This window comes from Gossypium raimondii, chromosome 13, assembly GCF_025698545.1.
Source record: "Gossypium raimondii isolate GPD5lz chromosome 13, ASM2569854v1, whole genome shotgun sequence".
NCBI lineage: Eukaryota > Viridiplantae > Streptophyta > Magnoliopsida > Malvales > Malvaceae > Gossypium > Gossypium raimondii.
In genome coordinates, this window is record NC_068577.1 from 57,049,586 (window position 1) to 57,074,569 (window position 24,984).

Below are 24,984 nucleotides of genomic sequence, written 5' to 3' on the forward strand. Positions count from 1 at the left end.
AGAAAAACAGGGATCGATGACGAGAGAAAACAGGTTTGAGATATCTATATATATAGGGGGAGGGGTTGGCCGGACCCAGGCGCCTAAATTTTTTTTTTTAAATTACTTTTTGATGTCGTTGGATTGTATCTCATTGGCAAACAAGTGATTGGTTTTTGTGAATTGCAACATTGCTCAATATAGTTCTGCTTTTTGTATTTTTTATGTTGTCCATTGGGTGCATGTGCAGTTTGTATATGCATGTTTAAGATGTGTATCAATTATTTCTTGTTTCAAAGGTTTCCTTTAAATAACTTGGTTCCATGTGTACATACTTAATTGTCAGTTCTTATAATGTCCTGCTTACTGCAGTAATTATTGGAGGAAAAATATTCCTGTTCTAGCAAAGTCACATAGGGTTACATTTCAGTGTTACCATGGCACCTCTCAAGTGACCGAAGAACTAGTTCAGATTATTCTACATCTAGGACTTGAGCCTGGTGCTGTTGATGTTTTTCTTGAGTTCATATGCTACTCGGATGGTCTCCTGCCCGAGGAATTACTTCTGCAGGTTAAAGTGAGTTTCTTAAACTGATTTCTCGTATGCCGTCTTTTTTTCCCTTCAGTTTCCATGTTAGTTTATGTTGCTTGTTCTCTCTTCATGCAGTGTCCTGTCTTGATAGCATGGGGTGACAAGGATCCATGGGAAAGCATCAAACTCGGAAGAGCCTACAGGGATTTTGATGCCGTAGAAGACTTTGTCGTTCTCCTAATGTTGGCCACTGCCCTCAAGTTTGCTCTCTCATGAAACTATGGTTCGGCAGGTTTTTCTGTTAACAAATATGATCATTCATTGCTGTATTAGTGATGTGCATGCAGGATGAAGCTCCACATCTTGTGAATCCACTTGTAGACTGTATTCAAATAGTGAAGCAAATTTTGTACTAGAGTATGGTACAAGATAGTTTTTTTTTAAATGTGTACAGGGGATCTGGTTTTTTAAAAGAATGATAAAGCAAGTCCTATATCATCTTTCTATTCACACCAAAGAATGAATTAACTAAGAATGTACTTGTGACTGTGGTATGTTAGCTGCAAGTGTTCCTTTTTAATACTGCACTCTAGGAATGGATGCTTCTCTGTCATGAAATTTTCGTCTTGAGCACAGATAAACTCAAGGTTCTTATTTCTTCAGTTATTCCCAAGCGCAGAATTGGAGTTTCGAGGGTTTTCTTTGTATAACCAATCCAGAATCTGTTAGGCTGCTCCTGTACTCCACTTGCATGTGGATCCTCTTTTAGAGTTAACCCTTTCAAGAAGCAATTCAACAGGAAGGGTCTTCCACCTTATTATCTGCATGATTTTCATATGAATCCAGTTCCGAAGTAACGGTTTCCTCCTTTATCGCATAACCATCCACCAAAGACGAATCCATCAAATTGTCATTATTACAACTAGGCACAATAGCTACATTGTTTTCAGCTAAGGCTGTGGAACCTCCTTGACTCGGTTTCATATTCCCCATGAATCAACTACCGTATTTGATCGATCGAGTCTTTGACACTGATCTCATCAGCCTCGAAGTTAAAGTCATCTTCAGACGAGTTACATCTAAGATGGTTATTGCTTCTTTGCTTGTCAGCCAAGTTTCCTTCCTCATCCACCGGAGTCATCTGAATGTAACAAAAACAAGCATTATCAGCAACAATACTCAGCACATTCTTTTCATTTGCAAAAAGAATAGTACCCTTTTTTTACCTTGACATTGTTAAGATCTACGTTGTTCTCCCTTAGAAATGAAATGAAGTCGTTAAAGTTTTCTTCTAATGGACGGTAATGTCCACTGTGTGGCCAAACTGCCTTAAGGATGCCATTGTCAACAACTAATCTTCCGGCAGCAATAGTGGCACCACCTGCCAAGAAACTCGAATGTTGAAATGTACCCTTTTTCTTCACACCAACGTACAAGATCTTCGATGTACTGAGGACAAAAATCCACTTAGCATCGCCGGTTTCTTCGATGGTATGGACAGGCTTCCCTGTTTGCTTGTATACGAACTTCCCGTCTACCACCATAACTTCATAAGGCTTCCGTTCTATCTGTATAGTGGATAAATATTATTTCAGTAACATTTCGAATATAAATCGAGGTAGACTTGGGTTTAAGAAAAAGAAATAAAAGACCCACCGGACTGAGATATTTGATGCATTGCAGTAGAAGCTTCGATCTCGGACATTTTTCGATATTTACTTCTTTCCCTTCTCCAATATCCAGCCAGTAAAAAAAGGGTTCTTTACTCTGAGAGTGGAGCCATTGATGGTAATAAAAGTGTAAATTATGTCCGTATCGATGCCTCGGATCGATCTGAAATAACCCGAATCAACCCACATCAGTAACAGATAATGAAGAACAAGGGGAAATTAACCAAAGTTCGTTGGACTTACTGCTTCAAGCCAATGTTGCAATGCAAGCTTTTGAGCCTTTTCGTTCTTGGATAAACCTTTACCAACTTTAGCAGCTCTGGTTCTTGCTCTTGACCAACGCGAAATCGCCGTTTCGTGTTTTCCTATGTCGAAGAACGATATAGAACTCCTCTTCAGCTCTGCAAAATCTAAAAGCTTCCACCTACATTGCAACAAATAATTGCATTACATAAAACCATAAATAAACAAAAAAGTTTTGCATATATGGAAGTATACACACACACACCATGTTTGCTCGACAAGAACCGCGCAATCCGCTAGCTTTCGCCTTGTCCTAAAACTCTTGTATACTTTTTGTAACCTTATTGCAGCCTCATGTTGTGGATTACTTGGATCAAAAACTGGTGATTGCTTTGGGGTCTCTATGAAAGCTTTAATGGGTACATTCTCTGGTTTATCCAATGGAGGCGACTTAGCCGAAACCGATAGCTCCAAATCGATCCCTTTGAAGCTAACCGATCCCTCTGATACCATCTTTTTAGAACCAACAGATATTAATATCAATGGCTCTGGCTCTAAACTATTGTAACTGATGGATCTAACAAGTGTTTTGGCTTCATCTTCATCAAAATGAATGGATTTCACAGTGACAGATTGTAAGCCATTTTTCACGTCACTGGGTTTAGCAAATGGGGAAGAAACAGCAACTCCCATCAGACAAGGATGAGCAGAGATTTTTTCTGTCAAACAAATTGCAGTTAATAAGGCCCTTTAATATGATAAATAAATGAACAACACAAATTATCAATGTTGCAAAAAAACCCAGCAAGATTCATTTATGTTAGAACTAAAACCTGTAAACATATATCCAGAACAAACTCAGTGAAAATGATAAATGATAGCCCTTAATCAGAGAACAGAGAGAAACTAAGAACACCCATTTTCATGAAAACCATATGAAAGCAGAGAACAGAGTTATATATATATATATATATATATATATTACCTTGAACTGTGTACAACTAACTGGGAATGAAATAGAAGACAGTGTTTTGAAATCTGGATGCAAAAATGGAAACTACCATTACTAAGTTGGGACATGGGGTGGCTTATATAGTTGAAGATAGAGAAAGCAAATTACAAATTTAATGACCTGAAAATAGCTTTGTCTTTGTATTTTTTTTTTATGACACGTCAATTGGTTTGAAAAAAATATAAGTACAATCCTTGAGCGTCGAGTATCATCGACCTTTCTCAAGGGTCCATGTGTCGGTCCCATATTAGGTCTATACTCCCTGTGTTAGGACGACAGAAAAATGCGATGCATGCACAAAATATACTCTATTCATGTCAAGAGGTGTGATCCTCACAATGTGTGATCACAGAGCTTGACATATAACTTGTCATCAAAGATGTTGTCGTGCAAGGTCGATACAATGCGGGAAGAACTCATAAAAGTATAGATAAAGCATTATTCATATTAAACCTAAACATTATTATACCAATCCAAATTATTTAAATTAAAAAAAATTTAAACTAAAAAAATCAAATAATTTATAATTTATGGAATCTGAATGCTGTAAAAATAAACAAATAAATAAAATCACTTTATTTAAAGTTTTTCAGATATATTTAAGATTTAATTCATTCGCATGCATGCAGGTAGCATCGAAGCATGCATCTGTATCATAAATATACACTGTCCATGAAAATTATTTATACATTCATTAAATATTAAAATTATGTGTTGTGCTTATTCATGGAAGATTGTGCATTTTTTAATTATTTTAATGATAAAAAACAAAATTAAAAAAAATCAAATAGGGTAAGTAAGTTGTGATTAGATTATGATGTTTCAAATTTAAATTTTATTATATATTTTTGTTTTTATTTTAAATAAAAATATAAAAAATTCAAAAAGGTTCAATATTATTGGCGCTAGTTAAAACTCAAACTCAATCAATAATTATATTTATGCAAAATCTCATCGAATCATATAAACTATTGATATACCAAAACTATGTTCAGAGTATCACACATGAACATGTACAAAATTGACATCTGTTCAACTTTTTTGTTTTAATTAACTTTAAAGTAACCATAGATTAAACCCCAAAAGAAGAAATCTCCACTTATATAACCTAGCTAATTGAAAATTAAGCATATGTAAGTGCATGCCAGCACAAACATACATATATATATATATATAATTATTATATGAACATCAAAGTATCTTAGATCTTAGATCAGGGAATTCAACATTTGTCACCTCTAAAGATGTACAGTATCTTTGCTTAGGCAAACGTGCCCTAAAACCTACAAAAACAATCAAATTTAGATTGAGAAGCAATGTCTAAGAGTAGGATTATGTGTTTAAAAAATGAGTAAATTAGTTTATGTAGGTTTTCATTTATTTTTATTGTTAAAAACTGACGTAACTGATAGAATGAAATTTTTAACAAAAGGAACCAAATTGCTTTTTAATTTAACGAAGGAGACTAATTTACCCATTTTGACTCCTAAGGGCCTCCATGGTGTTTTTACCAAAAGCAATATCATTATATCAAGGGTTAATATAATTTTTTATACTTATATTTGGCTTCAATATTCAATTTAGTACTTGTATTTTTTGTCCCAATTTGATACATCAGTTTGGCTTCAATGTTCAATTTGGGGCCTAATCTTTTTCAAGTTAATACTTGAGTTTTTTTGTCTCATACAAGTAATTAAGTTTGAGTTCAATGTTTAATTTGGTATCTGAAATTTTTTGTTCCAATTAAGTACCTATGTTTTTTATTAGAGTACACATGTCAAATATTTATTAAATCACATAATATCATTTAATTTAGATACCAATTTAAACATCAACACTAAATATAAGTACCGAATAATATATTAACCCGAAAATCAACAATCCAATTATCCATCCTCTCTACTTTTGGATAATAATAATATTAATAAATTGAATTAAAATAAAGAAAAAAATCACGAGGAAAATCGGACAACGAAATACAACTGTCATTTTTGGGGATCTCCATGCAAAAAAAAAGGCTTTGGGTACTTCGCACCGTACGAGATGTCGATGCTTACGTGTCATCATACAGTTCAACCACGTCGTGTTGTCCGGTGTGAGAGATACAGTTCTTACCTAATGTTATGCTAATCATTGGTTAATTACTAATTTAATTAATGTAATTAACTTAGGTCCCTAATCTTTAAACTAGAAGCTCAATGTGACAGCCTGCCCATAGCCAGTTTGATGTGTTTGGGATAAACATAAATGCTAGAAATTATTAAACTCATGTGTTAGATTAGTGTATTTAAGATACCAATTATTGCTTATATTTAGGTACAAGTGTTTCAAATATAACATTATTTTTAAAGTTTCATCTGGATTGAATCTCGTATGTTAGTCTGATGATCAGGGTGTTTAGTACTCTAGGTGTGATTTAGGTTTGAGTCGCACTAGTCGCGTTGCTGTTAGCACTTTCCCCTCCTCTTATAATTCACCTAAAAAAAATTCATTTGGAATTAGTATTACTATTTTATAATCTAAATTTATATCATTATTTAGATAATTGGTGTTTGTTAAGGCCGATTATTGATCGGATTTAGAGATGGATCAATATAGAAAAATGAGATGAATTTGACTGTTTTTAAGTTCTTGTAAGACGAAATCGAACTAGAAACACCAAAGCTTGTGGCCGCCACTATTTATAAAACTTCAATAAGGCATTGAAAGGGTTTCAAAGACGTTCTCCAATAATTAAGTTAGTTCAAGGGTAGAGAAAAACAAAGATGAGATGAATGAGAGAGCTCTCATGGAGTGCACGCGTTTGGTTATTTTGTCAGTCACGTCGATTTTTAATAGTATGAATGAATGAAAATTTTAACAAAAATGACCGTCTTTGATTCAACATATAATGACTAATTTGTCCATTCTTTGAGTAAATGCGGCAAAATGCCATCTTACTCCTAATACAGGGGCCTCCATGATACTTTTACCTCTAAACTCTCATTATCAAGGATGGTAGCAAGTCATATATCTACAATATCTAAATAACCCAAATTTGAATTCGTAAATTTGCTTTAAAATATGAATATGTTTGTCATCCACATTAGCTCTGATTATTACTATCGAATCTCCAAATTTGAATTAATTAAATTATTCGTCGAGTATCAACTTCACTAAAAAACCTAAATTAAGTAAATTAAAAAAATAAAGTAGATATCTTGAACCCTAAATCTTTGATAACAAAACCCGAATCCATTATTAAGAAAAATAAAATTGATTTGATATATGCTCCAACCAAACTAGTAATGAAAAGTAATATAACATTCATAAAATATTATTTAACCCTTCAATATCTGAATCCACAAAAATAAATCGAATATCTTATCACTACTATTTTTAATGATCATTTTCGCATTTTATAATATTCAATATCATTATTACAATAACTAATATCACAAATTTTGCAATTTTTAACCTAAATTCACCATCTTACCATTGCATGATAGAGTAATTAGGTCAAATATTAATTCATTGATTTGTTTAATAAAATTTTACATTAATAATGTTTATGCTTTAAAGATTCTTCTCCTAGATGTAAATAAATTATTACATATTTCTCAATGAAAATTGGATGACAGATTTGATCCAAAGTCTGTTCCTTATTGTATAATAATAATAATAGCCATTAATTATGTAATCTATTAAATGAGTATTAGATTTTTTTGGGATTAAATTTTGTCAAATTGATTTTAAATAATTAAAACCCAGTCAATCTTAATTATTAAAAAATTATTATTTACTATTATTTTGCCAAATACACCTAGCCCATTTAGATATGTTTTAATTATAACATTTTAGTTGTGTTTATATCTATTCATAAATTGGGCCACTTCCTAACAAAATTTCAAGCCCATTTAATAAGTCCGATCCAGATTATAGATGTTAAACTTGGATCCAGTCTATATTACTTTTATTTTATTTTTTATGTAAAAAATTAAAAAGATATATAATACATCAAAAACACTAAAAACATTCAAATAAATATTTCCCAACAAATAGGTGCAACTTAACAAGTAAATGCGTCTAAAATAGTAGCAAAATTAACAACAAAACAAGAGTTATACAAAATCCGAACAATAATAACAAAATAGTAGAAACATAATAGTGAGATGGCAGCAAATTTGTGGAAAAATAACAACAAACATCAATTTTTTTTACAAATTTGGGCCAAGCCAAGCCAAAAAACATTACTCGAGCTCAACCCGTTTTCTAAACGAACCTTATTTTTTGCTCAAGCCAATTTTTCAAACCTATATTTTTGCCTTAACCCTCCTGCTTTTGGCCCGGCTCATGAACATGTCTAATTGCATTGGATTGGGTAAAAGTATCATAGAGGCGATTGTTTAAGGAGACAGATTGCATTTTGCTCATTATATTTAAAAATGGGCAAACTACTCCATGTACATTAGATTAAAGAGCAAATTGGTCATTTCTATTAAAAATTTCATCCATTTGTATTGTTAAAAAATAATGTTGTTCACAGAATAATCAAACAATAACATGTGACGTGCTACAAGTACCCCATGCTACCGTATAATGACCAATTTTTAACAGTAGAAATGGATGAATTTTTTAATAGGACCGATTTGCTATTTGATCTAATGTTCATAGACTAATTTGTCCGTTCTTGAGTTGAATTGTTGGTTGAATTAGGCTTTGAAATCATGCCACACTTGGGTAGTTGAGTTTGAATTTAATATTTAATTTGGTACTTGAGTTTTTTTTTTTTTGGTTTACCAATAAGTAAATATGTTTTTTTTATTAGAGCACGTGTTTTAAACATTCATTAGGTCACATAATGCCATTTGGTATGTGTACCAAATCGAACATTGAAGTTAAACTCATGTGCCAAATGATATATTAACCTTCAAACATACAACAATTTATTATTTTGCCATTAAAATAAAGGGTAAAGTATAATAATTATCACCTAACTATGCACTTTCTTCTATTTTGGTTACTCAACTATTAAATTTTTGATTTAATCACTTAACCTTTTGAAATTAAATATTTTAATTTTATTCAAGTTATTTGGCATTAATGGAGGGAAGAAATGTTGATGTAGATTCTTTATTGGCTTAATAATAAGTTTAATCCTTCAATATTTATACATTTTATTAATTTAATCCTAAATCTAAAAAAAAACAAATTCTAAAGAAAAAATTAAACATAAACATACCATGGAACAAGTGATAACACAAAAATGAATATAATAAGAATATATGTATTTCTCGATTTGGCTAAATATTATTTCTATAAAATTAATCTTTTATTTTTAAACTTAAAAATTTTAAGTAATTATTAACACTATTAAAATTACTCATTAAATTTATTAATTAGTGTGACAGTTTGAAATAAATAAAATTTACTTAGTAGTCATATCATGAGTAAAACAACATTGTAATTGTCACGGATTTAATACAAAACTTTAATGACGTTAACAATCGAACTTGTATCTTTAAATTAAAAAAATAAAAAAATAAAATTCCTGGAGATAGAAATAGAGGGACTGAATTCCAAATATATGAAAATTACAAGGAGTTGGAAGAGATTTTAACAAAAAAAAATCTGTAAAGAGAATGTAACCTTCACATCACGTGGCTCAACTTACTTCCAAGGATGTACCTACCTTCTTCCCTTTCGTTACCTAACAGTTGGTCTTAATTATTCTTTTTGGTAAAAAATACTATCCAGTCCTTCTTAATTTCAATATTAAGTAAATTGATCTTTCTAAAAAAAATTAAAAAAATTAACTTTTATCAATTTCAAAAGTGAGAAAATAAAGAAAATTAATCACAATGTTAATGCTTTTCATTAATTTTACATATTTTCATTTGTATAATAATAAATTTAATCTTTAGAATTTATATATTTTATCAATTTAGTATTGATTTAATAATTTTAACTCACAAGATTTATACTTTCTATTAATTTGAACCTAATTTAACAAATTTAACCCATAATATTGAGAGCTAAATTTGTTATTATATCAACAAATTTATGTATAATTGGCACTTTCAAAATTGACCAGGATTAAATAGTTCTGAATTTTTTAAAAGGGACCAATTTGCTCAATATCAAAATTGAAAGGAGCCAAAAGGTTTTTTTACCTTTTTTTTTTAAATTTGATGGAAGTAACTAAGCTAAGCTACTCCATAATTAAATTTGCATTAAAACCGCAAAGAAATACAGAGAGAGATCACAGTCTTAAGCAAAGCGAGGAAGACAAAGAGATAGGAGACGATGACGACTACGGCGACGGCAAAGACCATAAACGAAGTGGGCATCGACGATTTGTACCGTGCAGGCGGAGGAATATTAACCATAGATGAAGCCAAACACATCCACCAAATCATTAAACAAGCCATTTCGAAAGCTAAAAGAAGCCGATTATCAGCAGCAGAGGTGTGGAAAGAGGTGGTGGGTAAGAAGGTGTTAAAGCCAAACCACCCACATTCACTTCACCAGCGTGTTTATTACTCTGTTTATGCTGATTGGGATACTTCCATTAATGGTCCTCCTCTTTATTGGTTCCCTTCTCTGTAATGTCTCTTCTCCTTTCTCTTTCCATTTTCCAAGTATTGAGCTGCTGGGATAGTATATTTTGAAAAATCATCTGTTAGTAGTTCGATTGGATACCCACCATGTGCAATTAAATGTGTGGGTCTTCACATCCCACCATGAAACGTTGTCATGTGTGGGTTTAGTCTAATTACATGAAAACTTAAAAAAAAATGGGCCAGTAATGTTTTTTATATTGATTTTTTTTATTTTTTTGCAAAATTTGTTTGTGTTTAGCTATGTTTGCTATAGTGAGGCAGCAGTCAAACTATGCAAAATGATGAAGAAAATGGGAACTAGTCAATGAGGTTTTAGCATAGTTGTTAAAAATGTAGACTTTGTGTTTTGAGTATCTAAGTTCAAGACCCATTATATGCAATTAAATGTGTAAGTCTTCAAGTTTGTTATATGCGAGTTTTAGTCCAGTTAGTTAGTTCGTATTCTGGATTGTTCTAGTTCATAGTTTGTTTGTGATGTAATAGTTTGATGCTTTGTTTCCCGCTCGTTTGTGCTGATTTTGGACATGAATTTGTACTTGTAAATTTTTTTGGCAATTATGTTTTTTTTTTTTTGCAATATTTGTTCGTGTTTAATTATGTTTGCTATAGTGAGGCAATCAGACTTTGTTTTTATTTTTATTTTTTTGTCCTAATTGAGCTAAACATTGTGACTGTCCAGGCAAGACTCTAAGCTTACAAACCTAGGAAAAATAATGGAAATTCATGGTCCAAAGCTTTTAGGGACTTCATACAAGGATCCCATTGCTAGTTTCAATCTCTTCCGGGAGTACACCGTCCGCCATCCCGAGGTAACCAACCTACTAAACTCATGTTCTTCTCATTGTCGAGCATTATGGATCAATACAAGCAAATTAATCAGTTCTTTTATGGTTTAATCCTTGTTAGGTATATTGGTCAATCATTCTAAAAGAGCTATCAGTTACATTTCATGAACCTCCCAAGTGCATTCTGGATACTACTGACAAATCAAGACCAGGAGGAACTTGGCTTCCCGGTTCGGTTTTGAATATTGCTGAGTGTTGCTTATTACCCTTAATTCATCCCAGAAAAGAAGATGATAGTTGTGCAATTGTATGGAGAGATGAAGGTGATGATGATGATTCCGATGTGAACCGTATAACACTTAAACAGCTTCGAGAACAAGTCATGTATGTTCTCATTTATCATATACATACTAAAGTGGAGCTAAAATTTCTCGAATTCAAACATTAGAACCCTTAGTTCTTTCATCCCATGATGTTGTTTTACAGCTTGGTGGCAAATGCATTAGATAGAACTTTCACAAAGGGTGATGCAATTGCTATTGATATGCCAATGACAGTCAATGCAGTTATTATATACCTAGCAATAATATTAGCTGGATGTGTTGTTGTATCTATAGCTGATAGCTTTGCTGCTAAGGAAATTGCAACACGTTTACGTGTCTCTAAGGCGAAGGCTATCTTCACTCAGGTGTTCTTCCATTTCAATGCGGTTATTATATACGAAACTCTCGATTTTTATTCTAATCCCTTGTTCGCTTTGTTCAGGACTTTATAGTAAGAGGAGGTCGAAAGTTTCCTTTATACAGGTAAAATAAATTACCCTTCTGCTGTCTTGGCCGAATGATACGTATTTTAGTATCATGGTTGATATGTTTGTCTTAACGATGCAGTCGAGTTGTGGAAGCTTCTCCACATAAAGTAATCGTGCTCCCTGTGTCGGGGCGTAATGTTGGCGTTCAATTAAGAGAACAAGATATATCATGGAAAGACTTTCTTGCCTATGATAATCAGCATCAAAGGTATGTAATGTCTACAATTACAGCTTGAGACCAGTTTATTCGATCTGTATTTGAGGTATGATAATCTTGTTATGTTGTAGGCCAAATCATTTCACTCCAGCTTATCTACCAGTAGATTCCATGATTAACATACTATTCTCGTCCGGTACCACAGGTGGGAAAATTTTGTCATTTGATTTATAGATTTACATGTATACATTTTCATTTACTGGTTTGGTGGCCTTGACCAGGAGAACCAAAAGCTATTCCATGGACACAACTTTCGCCTATTCGTAGTACTGCTGAGGGATGGGCTCACATTAATGTCGGAGTCGGAGATGTTTATTGTTGGCCTACGAATCTAGGATGGGTGATGGGACCAATTTTACTCTTCTCGTGTTTTCTAACTGGTGCAACCCTTGCTCTCTATCATGGATCTCCTTTGGGCCGTGGTTTTGGAAAATTTGTTCAGGTGAAAAACTTTCAATAGTACGGTTCTTACAACCGGCTAGTTCGAGTAAAGTGCCTATAATCAATGAGCCTACCTCATTTTTCGTCTTTTTTATATTGGTTCAGGATGCAGGAGTAACTGTTTTAGGCACAGTTCCAAGTTTAGTGAAAACTTGGAAGAATACCGACTGTATTAAAGGCTTAGACTGGACAAAGATAAAGTAAACTTCCTTTCCTTTATCCAAAAATGAACTTTTGTTTCGGTTTATAGTTCTCGAAGAACAGTGACTTAAATAGTTTTCGTATGGCTGCAGATCTTTTGCTAGCACTGGAGAAACCTCTAATGTTGATGATGACCTTTGGCTTTCCTCAAAATCTTACTACAAGCCTATTATCGAATGTTGTGGAGGCACAGAATTAGCCTCAAGTTACATCCAAGCAAGTCCGTTTCAGCCACAAGCTTTCGGAGCATTTAGTACTGCATCAATGACAACTGGTTTAGTTATCTTGGATGAACATGGAGTTCCCTATGTAAGAACTTAATTGATCAGGCACTGAACACATATATATGTACGTTGATGTCTGATCGATTAATCTTTGTGGCAGCCGGATGATAAAGCTTGTTTTGGTGAAGTTGGTTTATTCCCTCTCTACCTAGGAGCAACTGATAGATTGCTTAATGCCGATCACAACGACGTCTACTTCAAGGGAATGCCTACATTTAAGGGAATGGTACGGTCGAATTTGTAATTTCCCATTGATAAATGCTTCGATTCGCTATCTTATGATATGATACGTGTATCGACAGCGTCTTAGGAGACATGGGGATATCCTCAAGAGAACTGTTGGTGGCTATATTGTTGTTCAAGGAAGGGCTGATGACACAATGAATCTTGGTGGAATTAAGGTATTCCACCCTTCTGCCCTAGCTTAACTATTGTCTTTTAATTTAAGCAAATTCTATCATTTAAAATAGGGAGAAATATACTATTAGTAGCTCAACTATTAATTTTTATTTTATCACTCAACTATGAAAAGTTACAAAATGGTCACTACCAACTAGCGGTGGCAACTTTTAAATTTGGCATAACAATAATTTTAATCCTCAATATTTATAAATTATGTCAATTTAGTCTTAATTCTAAAAAATTAACCCTCAACATTTACACGTGTAATTTAGTTGATAATTATTATCTTGGATTTTTAGTGTTTTTATTTTGTATATTTTCCATCAAATTTAGTTGATAAATTTGTTTTTTAACTTTTAGGTGAAATGGTCACACAAAAAAGTAAAACTACAAAAAGATCAAATTAGACAATGTATAGATTTTGAGAGTTAATTTTTTTAGAATCAAGACTAAATTAACATAATGTATAAATGTTGAGGGTTAAAGTTGTTATAATACCAATTTTAAAAGTTACCGCCGTGAGCCAATTGGTAACCTGAAAAGACAAAATCGAATAGTTTGATGACTATTTTGTAACCTTTCATAGTTGTGGTGACCAAAAAAAAAATACTAATAGTTGGGTGACTACTAGTATAGCTTATCCTTTAAAATATTGTTGTCATACCTCGAACAGTAAAAGTATCTTAGAGGCTCTTGTATTAGGAGTCAAATTACATTTTAAAATGATCAAATTACATCTTGTACATTGAATCAAAAAGCAAATTGATCATTTCTGTTAAAAATTCCATTTCTTTGTACTGCTAAAACTGGCATGGTTGACAAAATAATTAGACAATCACATATGACATGCCACGTGTACCTTATATTAACGTACATAGATCAGTTTTTAATAGTAAAAATGGATGAAATTTTTAACAGTAAAAATGAATGAAATTTTTAGGAGAATGATTAATTTACTTGTACAATGGCTAGTTTACCCACATTTTAAGTATAGAGATTAAAATGCAATTCGACTTTGAGTACAAATACCTCCATGGTACTTTTACTTATCTTGAACATTTGTTTGAGCTCTAGATCATTAATCTCACAGCATAAACTTCTCCTATATGCAGACAAGCTCTGTTGAAATTGAACGTGTTTGTGACCGTGCCGATGAGAGCATCTTGGAGACTGCCGCAGTCAGTGTAGCACCACCGGATGGTGGTCCCGAACTTTTGGTGATTTTCGTGGTTCTAAAAAAAGGGTTCAATCAACAACCGGAGAAGTTGAAGACGATATTCTCGAAAGCCATTCAAACCAACCTCAACCCTTTGTTCAAGGTTCGTTCCCGGGTGTTATTAACATCTATTCATATGTCTAGACTAGGCAATGTAGTTTCAGCACCCAAACATCACCATATAACTCAATATGGATGCTTAGTTTCACTTACACAAAGAAAGACGGGCGGTAAAAGTGTCATGCAGACCTTTATACTAGGAGTTGGATTGCATTTTGCCTCTTTTATTCAAAAAAATGAGCAAATTAATTCATGTATATTAGAACAAAGAACAAGCTGGTCCTCTCTATTAGAAATTTCATCCATTTCTACTATTAAAAACTGGCATAGCTGACGAAATAGCCAGACTGTTACACGTAACATGCCGCGTGTATCTCTTGCTAACATACAGGGACCAGTTTTCAATAGTAAGAATGAATAGAATTTTCAATAGAAGAGCCAGTTTGCTTTGATCTAATGTACTACCTGTCCATTTTTTTAGTAAAGGGGACAAAACGCAATTTGACTCCTAATACAAAGGTCTCCATGATACTTTTACCAAAGAAAGGCATATAGATAGTCGAATGAGACTAAATACGACCGGTTATTGATTGGTCACAGGTGAGCAATGTGAAGATAATCCCAGAGTTTCCTAGAACAGCTTCTAACAAATTGCTTAGGAGAGTGTTGAGGGACCAAATACAGCATGAACTGTCAGTTAGAAGCAGAATGTGAAGGCTAGCAGCTTCAACAATGGTTGTGGGATGTTTTCCCTCTGTCTTGCTCAAGACTTAAAGGATGCGTCCTAAGGCTGCAGCAACCCGAAAGTCGGCAACACGTGGTGTTTTTTTTTTTTTTTTACAAAATTAAAAGTTCAACATTCTATCAAGCAATAACGAACCGGTCTACCATTTATGGTGAAACCGGTTTCAAATGGAACTAAGCCATGTGATTCATTTGCATCTTGCTGTCTGTTTTCCTAAGTACTATATATGTTCACAATTAGTGAAGTATTAGTTGATTAATTATTGATTTTTAGTACACAATTATTATATATATATATATATAGTTGACAAAAAGGGAAGAGAAACAGCTAAATATATAGTGCTAATTAAGATAAACCATTTTATTTGATTTCACACAAAAGATACATAAACTAATGGACTAATTTGCAATAGCTTGTAACCATTTTTTGAATTTGGTTGGGTTGAATTTGAATGAGCGGTGCGTTTACCTGTAGTTAGTGTAAAAATAGAGATGGCGGTGAGATTAGATATTATAGCAAGTGTGAGACAAAAAAAAAAAACTAAACGTACTGCACTAGAGGTAAACATTCATCCAAAAGGGGCCCTTAGAGATCGATTATATTCATATCTCTGCAAATTCAACGGTTTTCTTCCCATCATGAGCCTTGCGGAAGAAATGTTTGACATAATCTGAGTACAAAACTTGCTTATAAATCGGTTTCTCACCATTTTTTAACACTTCAACCAAAGGGCCGATAATATCAGTGGGTTTTGGATTGACAAAAATGGGAACCGAAATCCTATTTTTAGTTCCATTCGCAATCACGCGGTGCTCAACACTCTTGTACCGATTGTTGCTTAGTATTTGCAACGCATCCCCAACATTGATCACGAGAGATCCTTTAATGGGAGGAACATGAATCCAATTATCACCATCACCTTGATTTCCCCTCACGTAAAGCCCTCCGATTTCGTCTTGAAGAAGGATAGTGAGGGTGGAGACATCAGAATGACGCCCTACTCCGACAGTTAATTCAGGGTCAGGACAAATAGGATAATAATTCAAGTTAGTCCTTATCGAACCCATCAATAGAGATCTTTTTGCTTCATCTATTTCTTTCACATTTAGCCCCTCCATTAGCATTTGTAATAATTTTTTAATTACAACCTCAGTCCTCCTTATATAATCCAGCACTTGCTCCCTAAAAGAAAACAAATTTAATGTCATATACTATAGAACTATATAGGTGAAAAGACCTCTCCAGTCCCTTTCAAATTTAATATTGAGCACATTGGTCCCTCACAAAAAGAGTGGAGCAATTTAGTATTTGTCAATTTTGAAAATGAACAACTAAGGACAATTAATAACGACATTCACTTTTTCTGACGATTCACCTTGTTTTTTATTCATATAATAAGAAATTTAGCCTTCAATCTTTATACATTCATCAATTTGATTCTAATTCTAAAAATTCAACAAAATTTTAGAAATCTAAAACATTATATAAGAAATCATTCATTTGTCTTTATTTTCTAAAATCACGATCAAATTGACAGAATGTATAAAAATTAAGAGTTAAATTTTTGTATTATACCAATTAAAAATAGGATACATTGACGAAGACGTTATTAATTGCCCATGATTGCTCACTTTTAAAATTGACTAGATTGGCTAATTTACTAAATATCAAAATTGAGAGGGTTTGGAAAAGTATTTTTACCAACTATATATATGTTTTAAGTATGCATGGGTTTTTTTTTTATTATCAATTTGATTGAATTACCTGCAAACAGGTGGCCAAAGCATAGAAGCCTCTTCCTCTGATACGAAAAACAAGCTAAGATAATCTTTCCATTCGAGAGACTTTTCTGCCTCAGGACTAAAACTTGTGCCGAATCGCACATTGTTCGAAGCCGAGTTCTCCTTAGAATACTTATTCTTTTGGTCAGCAGGTAGATCAAAAAATCGATAAGTAGCATCTTTAACATTATTCAGCACTTCAATCGGAACATCATGGTTAACAATTTGGAAAAAACCCCATTTCTCAGCTGCATCACAAACCGCTGATGCAACTCGAGGGTTTTTCCAATAGGACATATCAATGATTGGAATGGATTGTTGGGGTACAAATTTGGTCATACATAATCTCTCTTCTAATGGTTGGATGTAAGGTTTAGGGAGGGCTTTGAGACCCATTTCCGACAAACCCTTCACTCCATTCCCTCGGTTTATGACAAAATCGGTGAGAGCAGAGGAATCAGTGAATTGTCGGTCCCTGATAATCGGAGCCATTGATGAACAGAGAAGAAAATAATTTGGTGTGAAAGAAAAATACTTTGCATTTGCATTAATGGATGTTTTATAGGGCACATCATGCACAATGTTATGGTCTCAATGAGATGTATGAAGTGCAATTGTTATTTCTCACCAACCCACTTAGCAAATGCCATGCCATAGTAAACAGTAATAATATTAACACAAATTTTTATTTAAATTTTATTATAATATATATTTGTTTTTATATTATAATTAATTTTAAATAGTCAAATCAGCTCAAAATTTGAGTAAAAAATTATAAGGTTAAAATCTGTCTTACGTCATGAATTTTTGAAAATTTAGAATTTAGTTTTATATTTTTATTTTTAGGAATTTCCTTTTAGATTTCAAAATTTAGGTCCAACTATTAACATTCATAAATTTTTTATTAAATTTAGGTTCATTATAATATCATTTTTAGTTAGATGGCTATCAAGTTAGTATTTTTTTATTTAAAATGCCATACCAACAAATTTAATAAAAAATTTACCGGCATTGACAATGGTCTTGAATTTCAAAATCTAAAATATAGGGGACTAAATTATTATATAAAGAATAAATTTTAAAATTTCAAAGAATACAATGACTTATGACGTATTTTAACCAATTTATAATTAATTAACAAGTAAAGTAATTAAACTAATTAATTTATGGTTCATTGCTTTTAATTTAAAGGAATTAATGGAGTCATGGATCATGCCAATTCACATTTAGTAAAATCAAGGGCTGGCTGATGATAATTAAAGCATTAATCATGCAGCTTCATATTTATATATTAATTTTCCTCACTGTATTTTTTTCGATTTAAGGTTTAAAATATTACTTGTAATAATAAAATTATATTAATATATAAATAAATTTTGAACCAACATATAAATCTTAATTTATATATAAATTTTGCTGTAATATATAATGTGATAGTGATACGTGAATTTTATTTTAGTGCAATTATATAGTTTAAAATTTTATTTTATTCAATTGTGCACGTTACATTTCAAATTTAATTTAATTATATACATTTAAAAATAAATATATACATTCATTTATTTTAAAGTTGGATAAATTTATTTGTTTATATATGAACATTGCATTATGTAAATACAAAACTGATTTTAGTAATTTATGAAAATTGAATTAAATCCTCGAGATTTAATTGTCAAAAACTCTTTTACACAACGTAAATAATAGAAAAAATAAAACGTTAACGAAAATAAAATACCTACAACTTGAAGCTTTACAGACAATGATAAAAATTGTATTACGAAACCTTTCATAGTGAGTGGCATGATTACACACCTTATAGTGGCCAAACCAGGGACAAGCAAGGGTCTTGGGAAAATTTTCTTTTAGCCTCTCCCAAAAATATAAATAATTTATATTAAGTTTTTTTGCTTTTGAATAAATAGAAATTTTCTATTTTTGGCACCTCTAAAAATATAAGCAATATAATTTAAGTATTCTAACGAAAAATTAACATTGGGTCCTTAGTCCCTCCAAAATTTTATAATTTTATCTCGACCCCTAAATAAAATTGCCCACAGACACCTTAAAACCTTTATAATTGAAGAAAAAATTACGAAAATGTAGTAAACATCAATTATAAAGAAAATGTTCTCAACATCCCTCCACATGAAAGGAAACAAAAATGAAGGAAAATAAATAATAGTCTCACATTATCTGCTAGAAATGGTGCATCTCCCCACATAATGTCTCTAATCAGCCACATACAAGCTCGCTGCCACGGAACAACCACCGTTGACGGGCACTGACCATCGGAGGCTCATCAAGTCCATGCCGCTTCCTTTTTACAGGAAGTATTCAGGTGTCCTCCGAGTCACATCGGGCTCTCCTCTCCTAGGAGCTGGCTCAAACTGAATGAATGTATGAGCCTTGCAATCATCAACTTCCAAGATGGAAGCCATGTTTCCGCATCGATAACAATAATTTGGTGCGCTGAATATGGTAACAACGTTTTGTTCCTGCCAAAGCAACGATATGAATTACAGGAATCTCGTCTCTTAAAAAAGAGGAAGTACTTACATGACCCCAGTTGAACCCTTCCATCACCAGTTGATGAGCTCTAGCAATGAGTTTCAAACTGTTTTTGTGGTTAAATTGCTCAGATATGTCCTGTAAGTGCCATAAAAGTTATATATATAGCACACACCAAAGATGCAAAAAGAAAAAAGAAAAAGAAATGAATAGTAATACTTGGCCAAAGGTATATCCGGCACCCCTTGGAGAAATACCCCAACCGCAACGATCATCGGGGTCGGACCACAATAAATCACACATGGGACCTTCATGAGGAACCTCTTGAACACGGTCGAAATTACGTATGTTGTCCAAGGTTTCAATTGCTGGGGATAACCCACCATGGAGACAGAAAATTTCAGATTCCACCTTCAATAAACCAGAAACTCTGCAGCTAAGAGCCATTAACAATGACCAAATGCAAACATAACAAAAAGAAAAAAAAGAACACATTTGCCTATGATTGATTTTTAGGAGTCATAAACTAACAAATGTTTTAATTTCAGGTCAACATCAATTGATAAATAATAAAAGGGTAAACTACACTTGTAGTCACCCAACTATTCATTTTTTTTTCTTGGTCATCGGTTGTTAAATGGCTGATGGAAAGATGACGTGGCAGCTTTTAAAATTAGCATAATAGCAAATTTAACCCTCAACATTTATATATTATGTCAATTTAGTCTTGATTCTAAAAAATTTAATCCTTAATGTTTACCTATTGTGTAATTTGTCTTTTCTTAAATTTGCTTTTCTTTGGAACCCTTTCACCTAAAAAGCTAAAATAAAAATAAAAAAATCTATCAACTAAATTTGGTGAAAATATACAAAAATTGGAAAGAGTTGAAAACCCAAGATAATAATTTTCATCTTTTCTCATTCTTTTAAAATTAACCCTCAATATCACAAATAAAAGTAAAATTGAAAAAAAACAAATTACACAATATGTAAATGTTAAGGGTTAATTTTTTAAAATCAAGACTAAATTGACACAATGTATAAATGCTGAGGTTAAAATTATTATTATGCCAATTTTATAAGCTGCCAAGTTATCTTTCTATTAGCAATTTAATGGCTAGTGACTAAAACAGAAAAATTCAAATAGTTGGGTGACAAAGAAAAAGTTTAATAGTTGGGTGACTATTTTGTAACTCTTCATAATTGGGTGACCATAAAAGAAATTACTAATAGTAAGGTGACTACCAATAAAGTTTACCCATAATAAAAATACTAACCAATGCTGTTAATGGAAAATAATCAAATAGATCAGTGAAAGTCTTCCAAACATTTGCAGTCCCATATCTGCAATCAAAATAAAAAATATAGTGAATCTTGCCATCTAGCATAGAAAACTTAAGAACCCTTTAATGTTAAGTAACTTCACTGCAAAACAAGCTTATATATATATACACACACGTGTATCAGTGTATGTATGCATATATATTCATGAAAGCTGCACATGAACCAACAAATATAACCAGGTTACCTCCCAAGCAGCCAAATTGGGCCTTAAGCTTAATAAACTATAGAAACCAGGTATATATACACACACACGTGTATGTATGCATATATACACATGAAAGCTGCACATGAACCAACAAATATAACCAGGTTACCTCCCAAGTAGCCAAATTGGGCCTTAAGCTTAATAAACTTTAAAAGAATATATATATATATATATAGCAAGATTCTAAGATACTCACTTCCTTAGACATTCATCATAAAAGCCATACACTTGAGTAATCTGCACTTTTAAACATAAAAACCATTAACAGGAAATAAACCAGTTAAGTATATGTAATAACGTAATCTTAGGATTTGAAACATAGTAAACCTGACGGCTCTCGTGATTTCCCCTTAGAATCGTAATCCGTTGAGGGTAACGCGCTTTGATGGCTACCAAGAGCTGAATAAAAGTCAATCACAAACAAATTATTAAGTTAAAACCTCGGCACTGCCCAATTAACTGCAATGAATTAAGCTTCTGCACAAAATAATTCACAGAATGAACAATCACCATAATTACAAAAACTATGTTTAAGACTCCACCTTATGTTATCCAGATTGATTATGGTTACAGAAAAAGGAAAAATCTGTTCGTAGATTATAATTCGGTAAAAGTATCATGGAGGCCCTTGTATTGGAAAGCAGATTGCATTTATCCTCATTACTCAAAAAATGAGCAAATTGGTCCTTACTATTAAAAATTTCATCCATTTCTACTATTAAAAATTGGCGTAATTGACAAAATAACCAAATAGGTTCACGTGGCGTGCCACATGTATCTCATTCTAACGTACAGGGACTAGTTTATAACAGAAGTAATGGATGAAATTTTTAACAGGAGGACCAGTTTGCTCTTTGATCTAACGTACATGGACTAATTTGCCCATTTTAAGTAGAGGGGGCAAAATACAATTCAACTACTAGTACAAGAGCCTCTATAGTACTTTTACCTTATAATTTCATTATTTTAGGAGGTGGTATGTATTTAACATCATGTTTGTTCCAAAATCACTACGAAACATAAATCAACAGAGATAATGTAGGTTCTTAATACAGATCATCACTAGCTAAAAAAGAAAAACAAATCAAAAGCTGGAAACTGGAGACAGTAACTCATACTTACTGTTACAGTTTCAACTGAATAGTAACCTCGGTCAACATAATCTCCCATGAACAAGTAATTTGTATCTGGACACTGGCCATAAAGTTTAAACCAAAAAATGTTAAAAAAAAAAGGTAACAATGAAACATAGCTAAAAGAATAGGACAAGGAGGAAAGTTAAGAAACGTATAAGTTTAATTGATGAACAAGTAAAGTCAATACACTAAAAGCCATTGTACATTACATGCATCAGTGTTCAAGTGAATAGCCTAATACCATACACAAAAGTAATGAAAACTTTATAGAGCAGGAATATAATTAGATATGCATGAAGGGTTTTATCGCCATGTATGAATGCTAGACAAGACCAAATCACTACATAACAATTAGTATATCTGAAACACAAATCAGTAGCCTCAATCAGGAAAAACCACCTTCCCTCCAATTCGAAAAAGCTCTGCAAGATCATGAAACTGTCCATGAATATCACCACATATTGTAACAGGGCTTTTAACAGGCTGTGTGTTACACCCACCAAGAAAAAAAAAATCAAGTCATAATAAGTCCACCATTCATGCATTTATTCAAACAGTTTAAGAGCTCTGTTAGTAACACTTAAAACTTAAACTTAATCAAGAAGTAGATACACCTGGACATTGCTTTCATCCCTTAATATCTCCTTAGCCTTGTCACATAGCAGCTTAATCTAATTTAAAACACACAGAAAATCACAATAAGATAACTTTACAAAAGAGAAAAAAAGGGGTAAGCCATAAATAAACATATTAACATGTATAAAGATTGTTAAAAGAATTAGCAATAGGAAGAGGTAAAGTAAAGAAAAAAAAGGAAAAGGAAAACTCATCCAAGTGAATAAAGTTGATAGTTTTGAAAAGATAAAAGAAATTTAGAACAAAAGAGGGAAAAAAAGGTTATACTTGAAAACTAAATTGCATTCTTTAATAAACTTTAAAAATAGTGATTATATATCATTGCCTAGAATATTAAAGAAGATAAAGCGTAACCACATCATCACATGATATAGGCGATTCTAAATGGTTCATATACTCATTAGCATATCATCTACCTCGCAAAAAGTTAAAAGTGATACTTGCAAATCACTCGTCACCAAATAATGATGAGATTTGAGCCTAATTGTACGAATTCATATTGACAATAATCAATGTATTTATTTCCTTGGAAAAAACATCAATTGCTTGAGAATGTTTAAATTAATACATTTCCAAGATTCGAATTTGTCTTCTCGCCGAAACTGTTGAGAATAAATAGCTTTTCATCAAACATCAGAAAAAAGAAGAAATAAAATTAGAAATTTGATTCCACAAACATCTGCTTCTTTTTTTTTCCCTCTAGCAGATAAAATAAATTTAACCAAATATATAGAAAAATCACAACAACAAAAAAATTGATCAATTGAAAAGAAAAATCCACAGATCAATAAGTAAATAAATCAATTCTAAAATAGATTCATTCCATTATAGAATGAAAAATAAAAATACCTCTTGCTCCGATAAGGGCTTACACTGCATCAGCTGAGAAATCTGTTTATCCAAATTATCATGTGAATTCAAACCCACCGAAGATTCCATTTCTTTTAATTATTCTTTAACCTTAGATTCCCAAAGTTTTCTCAAACTTATTAATTCAAAAGAAAAATATAACCTGAATTTTTTTCTTAGAAAGAAAAATGAGATCAAATTGTGCAGATTTCAATTTGTAAAAAAAAATTGATTTCTACAATTAATTTGATCATTAATGATTTCTCTACTTTTAGATACCTTAAAAATTCAGTCCAACGAATAACAAATTCCGCTTATTCTGTTAAGAAATTTTATGTGATCTTTTTATATGTAAAAATTCAGTCCAACCAGCAATTTCATATGCCACCTAATTTTAAATGCATTGAAGTTATGACTAAAAAAGAGCTAGATTTGAATTATTGTTTGGTAAACTATTAAAACAGTTACTTTTGTCACTTACGTTTGAAATGTTATATTATACTCACGTTATCGTGTTATAATATTTTAGTCACTGAGTGTTAATTGTCGTTAAAGGTGTAACGGTAAGCTGATCTGGCAAGTTAAATCATCATTTCAAACGAAAATTTTAGATTAATTTATACAATTTGTCCCTATATTTTTTTCATTCTGAACAGTTTAAATTTTTTTCTTTTATGTTCTTTGAACTTTCAATTTTTTTCTTTATTTTCCACTCTCTTCTCTTTCTCCCTCTGTTTTCCTCCTTTCTTCATTTCTTTTAACGTAGTTTTTCAATTGTTAAAACTAGTCCGTAAACATTTTTTGAACAATTTAATTTTTTTCTTTTTGTTTCTTTATTTTCCTTTTCTTCTTCCCCTTTATTTTTCTCTCTTCTTATATTCTTCACTACAGAAACATAAATTTTGCTCACCAAAGACTAGGTTATTGAGAGATCCAAATTGGTTTCAACTATCGCCTTTTCTTTTTTTCATAAACATAAAAAAGTTTTAACAAATAAAAAACATAGAAAAACTACGTTAAAAGAGATGGAGAAGGGAGAAAAACAGAGAGAGAAGCAGAAGAGGATGTAAAATAAAGAAAAAAATGAAGTTAAAATAACGTAAAAGAAAAAATTAAATTGCTCAAAGCGAAAAAATATGAGGACCAATTGTATAATTTAACTTAAATTTTTTGTTTGAAATGATGATTTAAAGTGTCACGTCAGTTTACCGTTACAACGTTAACGGCAATTAACGATTCAGTGACCAAAATATTACAACACGTTAACGTATGTGACTAAAATGTAAAATTGCAAACATAAGTGACTAAAATGTAACCTACAGTAA

General features: G+C 32.0%; 3 protein-coding genes, 1 non-coding gene and 1 pseudogene across 5 annotated transcripts; 2 read left to right on the forward strand and 3 right to left on the reverse strand.

The window, feature by feature from the left end:
* Window positions 1-16: 16 nt before the first annotated feature.
* LOC128036235 (uncharacterized) lies at window positions 17-927 on the forward strand (annotated as a pseudogene).
* Window positions 875-3,498, reverse strand: LOC105782097 (IQ domain-containing protein IQM2). The gene is made up of 6 exons (XR_008192708.1): window positions 3,410-3,498; window positions 2,690-3,143; window positions 2,425-2,605; window positions 2,168-2,344; window positions 1,738-2,079; window positions 875-1,652 (listed from the first exon to the last, which is right to left on the reverse strand). It is a non-coding gene; the product is annotated as an IQ domain-containing protein IQM2 (transcript).
* A 6,153-nt stretch (window positions 3,499-9,651) lies between these two features.
* Window positions 9,652-15,459, forward strand: LOC105782094 (probable CoA ligase CCL12). Of its 2 annotated transcripts, none has more exons than XM_012606582.2 (14): window positions 9,652-10,020; window positions 10,718-10,847; window positions 10,945-11,207; window positions 11,310-11,511; window positions 11,589-11,629; window positions 11,714-11,842; window positions 11,923-11,996; window positions 12,073-12,293; window positions 12,398-12,492; window positions 12,586-12,802; window positions 12,878-13,003; window positions 13,080-13,178; window positions 14,292-14,498; window positions 15,056-15,459. In XM_012606582.2, exons 1-14 carry the CDS (start codon window positions 9,722-9,724, stop codon window positions 15,167-15,169), a joined length of 2,217 nt encoding a protein of 738 aa, XP_012462036.1. In that variant the 5' UTR covers window positions 9,652-9,721; the 3' UTR covers window positions 15,170-15,459. The 2 variants fall into 2 exon arrangements, with proteins under 2 accessions (XP_012462036.1, XP_012462038.1); XM_012606584.2 differs by lacking the exon at window positions 9,652-10,020 and adding an exon at window positions 10,205-10,426.
* Window positions 15,460-15,545: 86 nt separating this feature from the next.
* On the reverse strand, window positions 15,546-17,482 carry LOC105782099 (feruloyl CoA ortho-hydroxylase F6H1-3). The gene is made up of 2 exons (XM_012606596.2): window positions 16,965-17,482; window positions 15,546-16,382 (listed from the first exon to the last, which is right to left on the reverse strand). Exons 1-2 carry the CDS (start codon window positions 17,471-17,473, stop codon window positions 15,803-15,805), a joined length of 1,089 nt encoding a protein of 362 aa, XP_012462050.2. The 5' UTR covers window positions 17,474-17,482; the 3' UTR covers window positions 15,546-15,802.
* A 1,519-nt stretch (window positions 17,483-19,001) lies between these two features.
* LOC105782100 (serine/threonine-protein phosphatase PP2A-2 catalytic subunit) lies at window positions 19,002-23,950 on the reverse strand. The gene is made up of 10 exons (XM_012606597.2): window positions 23,660-23,950; window positions 22,789-22,845; window positions 22,574-22,657; window positions 22,161-22,232; window positions 21,366-21,437; window positions 21,235-21,275; window positions 20,767-20,833; window positions 19,709-19,900; window positions 19,538-19,627; window positions 19,002-19,476 (listed from the first exon to the last, which is right to left on the reverse strand). The coding sequence occupies exons 1-10, from the start codon at window positions 23,747-23,749 to the stop codon at window positions 19,303-19,305; spliced, it is 939 nt and encodes a 312-aa protein (XP_012462051.1). The 5' UTR covers window positions 23,750-23,950; the 3' UTR covers window positions 19,002-19,302.
* Between the last annotated feature and the right edge of the window lie 1,034 nt (window positions 23,951-24,984).

Bases quoted from the DNA above. Each gene is read 5' to 3' on its own strand.
- LOC105782094 (XM_012606582.2), top strand. From the start codon at position 9,722: ATGACGACTACGGCGACGGCAAAGACCATAAACGAAGTGGGCATCGAC. The intron at 11,512-11,588 runs GTGTTCTTCCAT...CGCTTTGTTCAG, and splicing joins CGAAGGCTATCTTCACTCAG to GACTTTATAGTAAGAGGAGG. The intron at 14,499-15,055 runs GTTCGTTCCCGG...GATTGGTCACAG, and splicing joins ACCTCAACCCTTTGTTCAAG to GTGAGCAATGTGAAGATAAT.
- LOC105782100 (XM_012606597.2), bottom strand. From the start codon at position 23,749: ATGGAATCTTCGGTGGGTTTGAATTCACATGATAATTTGGATAAACAG. The intron at 22,658-22,788 runs GTGTATCTACTT...TGTAACACACAG, and splicing joins GGGATGAAAGCAATGTCCAG to CCTGTTAAAAGCCCTGTTAC. The intron at 21,438-22,160 runs GTAAGTATGAGT...ACTTTTATTCAG, and splicing joins ATTCAGTTGAAACTGTAACA to CTCTTGGTAGCCATCAAAGC.
- LOC105782099 (XM_012606596.2), bottom strand. From the start codon at position 17,473: ATGGCTCCGATTATCAGGGACCGACAATTCACTGATTCCTCTGCTCTC. The intron at 16,383-16,964 runs GTAATTCAATCA...GTTTTCTTTTAG, and splicing joins CTTTGGCCACCTGTTTGCAG to GGAGCAAGTGCTGGATTATA.